The sequence below is a fragment of the Ceratina calcarata genome, unplaced genomic scaffold, assembly GCF_001652005.2.
Source record: "Ceratina calcarata isolate Rehan_Ccalc_2016 unplaced genomic scaffold, ASM165200v1 scaffold115.2, whole genome shotgun sequence".
In the NCBI taxonomy this organism is placed as follows: domain Eukaryota; kingdom Metazoa; phylum Arthropoda; class Insecta; order Hymenoptera; family Apidae; genus Ceratina; species Ceratina calcarata.
In genome coordinates this window covers 632,661-638,967 of record NW_017132446.1, presented here as the reverse complement: position 1 = coordinate 638,967, position 6,307 = coordinate 632,661, and the positions used below count along the sequence as shown (strand labels likewise).

General features: G+C 44.9%; 1 protein-coding gene across 8 annotated transcripts in view; it reads left to right on the top strand.

Moving 5' to 3' along the window:
- The window catches only part of LOC108623920 (uncharacterized), a 29,259-nt gene that overhangs the window by 19,279 nt on the left and 3,673 nt on the right, over positions 1-6,307 (top strand). For all 8 annotated transcript variants that reach the window (XM_018022827.2, XM_026812461.1, XM_018022790.2 and 5 more), the window contains 3 exons: positions 111-427; positions 1,533-5,508; positions 5,877-6,191. In XM_018022827.2, coding sequence (XP_017878316.1) covers positions 111-427; positions 1,533-5,508; positions 5,877-6,191 — 4,608 coding nt within the window. The remainder of the gene's footprint in view (positions 1-110; positions 428-1,532; positions 5,509-5,876; positions 6,192-6,307) is intronic.

Genomic DNA, 6,307 nt, shown 5'->3' with positions numbered 1-6,307 from the left:
ATTACGTTATTTCTTAAACATGAAATATTTACCATGGAAATAATGTTTGAGATGATCAGAGGATGGTACAAGAATTTTTCTATTGAATTGCTTGAATCACTTTTGCGCAGACACGTATCGAGGAAATTGGGGAGCAGGAGGCGATGGAGAGGAATCGCATGATGGCAAAACTTCATCTGATGGAGTACGACGATACGCTGAAGCACCGCGTTAAAAACGACCTCGAGAGCGAGGAATTCCCGGCGGACTACATGGTGGATGTTCCTGACAAGCTTCCGAAACAAACTGTTGCCAAGAAGCTGTCCCAAGCCGAGGCGAGGTTGGAACGCTTTAAAAACGCCAACGCGAAACGTGCTAACAGCGTTGCGAAGGCCACCCTCACGAAGAAACGATCCGAGCCAATACATCCATCGAAGTCTGCTTCCAGGTATGTAAAAATCATTCGATAGACGAAACAGGAAATTATGAATTCGTGTATGCCGAACGCTTTCTTTATTTGAATTAAATAAATGTCTCATGGAACTGTCAGTAAATTATGTGAAGTAACACATGAAAACAGTATATTAAAATATTTTCAACCAATTTTGTCACTGCGTTCAACTCATCAACAAGAGAACTATCAGACTATTAAAACGTACAGTAAAGAAAGAAGAATCGTACTCTATATTTCGTTCCTCCTGCTTGAAATATTTAAAAGACTCTCTAATGGAGATAAATATAGAAATTAAGGAGTATCATAACGCGCAAGTAGATCATGTTGTCTGATAATCGAATCGGATCTTGACGAGTGCAGATTCCCCGGCCGCTAATTGGCAATCAGTGCTAACAATCCGTCGCTGCTTTCCAATCCCAGACTCCCCCTCTCTCTTCGCCGATTAATTTATCGTTGCATAATTGCGATCGCTGACTAGGCTCGACTCGTTTAAACCACGCAACCGTAGTAGCTTAACACAATACATACAAACCCACGCTGGAAGCGACCACCCATGAAACAGCAACTAAACGACGCGTTTCCGGCAAAGTAGAGGATCGTCTCCCGGTCCGTCGCAAGAAGGAAGGACGCCCGCTCTCTAATTTGTGTGTCCGCTTAACATTAGTGCTATCGGAGAAAGGATAATCGGCCGGCGGACATTAAATGCTCCATCATCAGCATAACAGCTATTCGCCAAGCATGAACTCATTAGAAAGAAGCGACGTGGACGGAGAGAGCAAAAATCCTGTTCGACATTAATCGCACAATACTTGTTAGTGACACGTTACTTCCGGATGAAATATAAATATGCAGGCTTTCCCAGATAATTGATTCTAACGCAACGTCGATCGCTATTATTATTAGAGGAACAGTGGAGCTTTGTCCCGCTGCGGGGGAGGATCACGCAGAATCATGCCTCCCCAATCTATTTCCCCTTGCTATCTATTTGTATTAGCTAACAGGATTAACAAGCAATAACGAACGGACGACGGACGAAATAAGGGAGATAGAGTAATCGCGTTATGAAACAGAAATTGTCATCTCGATTGTGGTTCCATAGCGAATACCGTGCGATCAAGACTAGGACGCAGCTATTAGACAGAGCATCCAGCAGCAGGAAAGAGAATCCTGGGCATGCAAAATCGAGGACTTCTAAGAGTATAGAAGAGATATTATCATCGGATTCTGAGAAGAACGCGAAACAAACCAGTCCTCGGTTCTTTTGTCGAGAGTCCGAGAAATCCGCCACGAGTTACGCGATTGATGCGAAAACTGTTGCGGTATTATCATCCGATACAACAAAGGGTAGAGTACGGAGGAGCGAGAGTCCCTTTTCTAAAGAATCAGAAAAATCTGCGACTACGTACACCGTCGATTCGAAGAACATTAAGAAATCATCGCCAGGATTGTTGAATCGTGAAAAATCGAGAAGCCAAAGTCCCAAATTCTTTTGCAAAGAATCAGAAAAATCTGCTACCACATATGCAATCGACTCAAAAACTGCGAAAAGATTTTCTCCCGAATTATCTACCGATAGAATACGCAGAAGCGAGAGTCCCAAATTTTTTTGCAAAGAATCAGAGAAATCTGCTACCACATATGCTATCGATTCAAAAACTGCGAAAAGATTTTCTCCCGAATTATCTACCGATAGAATACGCCGAAGCGATAGTCCCAAATTTTTTTGCAAAGAATCAGAGAAATCTGCTACCACATATGCTATCGATTCAAAAACTGCAAAAAGATTTTCTCCCGAATTATCTACCGATAGAATACGCAGAAGCGAGAGTCCTAAATTCTTTTGCAAAGAATCAGAGAAGTCGGCCACTTCTTACGCAATTGATTCGAAGACTGCAAGGAAATTTTCACCTGAGCTTTCGAAGGACGTTAAAAAACGAAGCGACAGTCCTAAATTTTTCCGTAGGGAATCTGAGAAATCTGCTACCACTTACACTATAGATTCAAGAAGTCGTTCAACGTCGCCAGATTATATGAGAGCCACAGAGAGTTCCCTTTTAAAATTAGAAACTAAAAATAAAAAGAATATACTTAACAATGTGATAAAAGAATCGGTGGGTATCGACACAGTGGATCCACATATAAAATCTTCTTCGACTTCAGAAAGTCCGAAGTATGATAGAATAAATAAAACGCAAAGTCAAAAGAAACCCCTTAATGCTTTCGAACGTCTAAAAAGAGAACGTAGCTCGAGTCCTCAGTTCTTCTGTCGCGAAGGTAGAAGGTCAGCAACGACAATGAGCATCGATAGCAAAAATATAAGATCCAAATCAGATTCTAGCGATACACGAATAAAGAAGCATGATGAACGTGAAGTTGTTAAATCAAAATCGCCGGATGTCAAATCCTTAAGAAAATCCAACATTAGTCCAGAATTTTTCACATCAGATTCGGAAAGATCCGCCACGATCATAATCGTGAAACCCGAGACGATTACGAAACAGAAAACGGAGACAGAATTAGGAAACGCTGAACTGAGAACTCCCAGTCCTGCCAAAACTGTTATAACTCCAATGACGGAACGAAGGAGAGAAACGTCCGAGGTAAGCGACAACGAGAGCTCGAAACGTTTGATACGTAGCTCGGTGTCGCGATTTTTTTCCGAGAAGTATGAGAAAGCGCTGAGAGACGCGAACGTCGATGACAGGAGCGACGGGAACGTTCGTTTGTCACGCGACTCGTCTCCGTTGTCGTTGAGAGACTTGCGAACACCCAGCCCATCGACATCCTATCGCGGCGGAGTCAAGACGCTTGACGGGTCTACTGACAGAAGCAGCAGTCGCGCCTCGTCACCGAAATCGCGGAAAAATGCAGGCAGCAGGGGAGAAACACCGGAATTTTACTGTTACGAGACGAGAAAATCAGCCACGACAGTCAGCTTGAAACCTAAAAACGTGACGAAAGGACGTTCCAAGAGTTTGGGACTGATTGAACGGAAAGTTACCGCGGTACCTTCTGCAAAACGCAGAAGCCCGACCAATCAACTGAAGAATGGATCGTCGAGGAGCCAGAGGGGCACCGAAGCGTCGGATCGCAGAGGATCCAGCAACGTCCTACGGTCGATCAAACTGATCCGCGACGCTATGAAGCGCCAGACCGACAGAAATCAGGCCGATTATGCTTGGAAGAAGCGCGCGAGGGAGTCTCGGAGTTCTTCGGCCGCGAGCGGAATATCAAGCGACTCGAAGCTGCGATTGAAATCGTGCGAGGCGAGGAAGGAAATCGGGACGGGTGGAAAAGTTGACGGGGCCTCGCCTCGCGAACTTCGGGTCGCCGAATCGAATCCCGAAAGTTCCGCAGAAGTGGACACGGAGAGTCTGGAAATCACGATACCCGATCAGTACATAAAACAGGAGCAGCTTCGAGGCACTTACTCGAAGTCGGTCGATAAGACAGTGGATGGTGGAAAATCGAGTGTAGGGAAACTCTTCACGTATTCCGTACGGAAGCCGGTTAAAAAAAGGAGGTCTCTGTTCGATTCGAAAGTATTAGAGCCGTCGGGAATAAAAGATAGCCAAGGGGCGTGCGATCAGAGGAAGACCGATGTGAAACGCGAACCGTGGAGCAGTCCTTCTCCGACTAATCTCGTCGCTCGTGGTTTCAAACGTCAAACGGAGAAGAATACGACGAGTAGAACGAAAGAGAAAAAATTCTCAAGATTTAGAGAGCAAACATCAACACAATTGAAACAGAAAGATATTCGGAAAACGTTTGGTAATCTGAAGCAGGTAATACGCGATGCGTGGAGCAGCAGCCCGTCACCGACGAACGAGTCGATCATTCAGGAATCAAAACGTCGGGCAGGAAATATAATAAACCGGAGAAATGAAAGTGAAATGATTAAATCTTGTGAGCGAACACAGAGTCCGATCCAACGAAAAGCGAGAGGGACGATTATAGATGAACCGAAGGTGCAGCGAACGTCTGGACAGGTTCAAATCTTGAAATCGATGGAGCTCGTTCAACGAGCTATGGGAAAGTCAAGCGTCGAGAAAAGGAAATCTTCGGAAAGGGCATATGAAACAATTTCTGATGGTATTGTTAAAGAAAAGCGTGCCGAAGTCAAGAGACGGGGCTCCAGTTCGTCGACGATCGTTTCGATAAAGGGTGGTGCGTCGTTCTGTAAGGATTACGGGAGAACAGACTCGGTAGAATCGGCGTTAAGACGATTCGATTCTATCGGAACAGAAGGTGACTCGGAATCGATGCGAAGCACCCTGGAACGAAACAAGAAATCGATGACTGAGAAAAAACAGACGAAACCGAAGCCGATTTCCTTGAAAGCACTCGATCGACCGAGCAGGAACCTCTCCGTTAGTCCTGAGAGCAAGCCGTCCAGCACGTCCTCTTCTAGAAGAACTTCAGTTTCACCCGAGAACAGAGCGCGGGAGAAAATGTTCGGGCAGAAAAAATTCGCAGCGGCGAGGGACTCTTTGGAGATCGCTAGAATCGCGATTAGGTCCAAGTCGCCTGCGTGCAAGCGGAAGCTCTTCCAGGGCGACGATTCTGAGGCTGAAAGCTCGAAATACAGTTTCGGGCGTCTCTCGCCGAGGTCCAATAAAAGTGTAACACCGGAATCGTTGAGAAGCGCGAGCCCTTCCAAATCAATTATTGGCGATCATCGATCATCAACAATAGACACGGGAAAAATCGATGAAACAGCAGTAAGCGACGATCACTCGTTGTCAGTAAAACCGCTGAGATCAATAGAAGACATTCGTAAATCTATCAATGGCGAAAGTTGTAATCGCGACGCGAAGGGAACGAGAAAGTCGGCAATCGCAAGCAACGCGTCGAGACGAATAAATATCGATGATCGCGCTGGACGTAAGAAAGATATATCTTCGCGGTCGGGGAAGATCGTCGTGAAGAACGCGGACCCTTCGTCTGTAAAATGTGCGATGCGTTTCTCTAGGGTCGTGAAAAGTCCGAGTCCAGAGGCGACCAAAGAAACGAGCACCCGTGCGAGGAGAAACGTTCCGGCGTCGCCGTCGAAAAGCCCGGATACGGTGGCCAGGGTAAGGATTGCATGTATAAAACGTCTCTTCTAAAGAATAACTCCTTCGATGTCTAATATAAAAAAGAAAAACAATTCTTGCTATAAAAATATTTAACTTTATTGCACGCACTGATGACGAAAGAATGATATAACACCATTTGTTTATAAAAAATGATCTATAGAATTTGAAAAGATATAATGAAACAATGAACGTGTTATTAAATTAATATTTTATCCTCGCACGAGTTAATTAAATATATAATATGCATACGCTACATAAATACACACATACGTACACTGGGAATACACTTTGGTGGCTCTGATTGAGATGCAAAGAAATGTGTTCGGAGGGAGGTTTGAAAGGGAACGGGTTTCTATTACACGTAGCGTCCATCAACCGAGTTGAAAGCTCAAGACACGAAACCGACGAAACGACCAACGCCTATGAAAGGCACGGAGCCAATTGGAAACAGGAAAACGACGACGACAACGACGAGTACGAGAAAATCGACGGATGTCGTCGATGGCACTATTCTCGAGAATGGTCTGCGTTTAGGAGACCAAACTGCCGAAACGAAATACGATAACGGCTCGTCCGCGACGAGGAAAGGCAACGCTTTTGTCATCGACTTCGACGAGCAGCCGCCGAAGGATAACGATACTCCGCCACAGCGGAAACCGCTCTTGCGAAAGCACTCCGAGGTGAGTACCCAATAATCAGAATAACATTTTTAACGAACTAAACCATTTATCATTTTCAAGTTCTCATTTTACATTAGTCTTACGTTTGATCGAATTAATTTTCTAATCAATAGTTT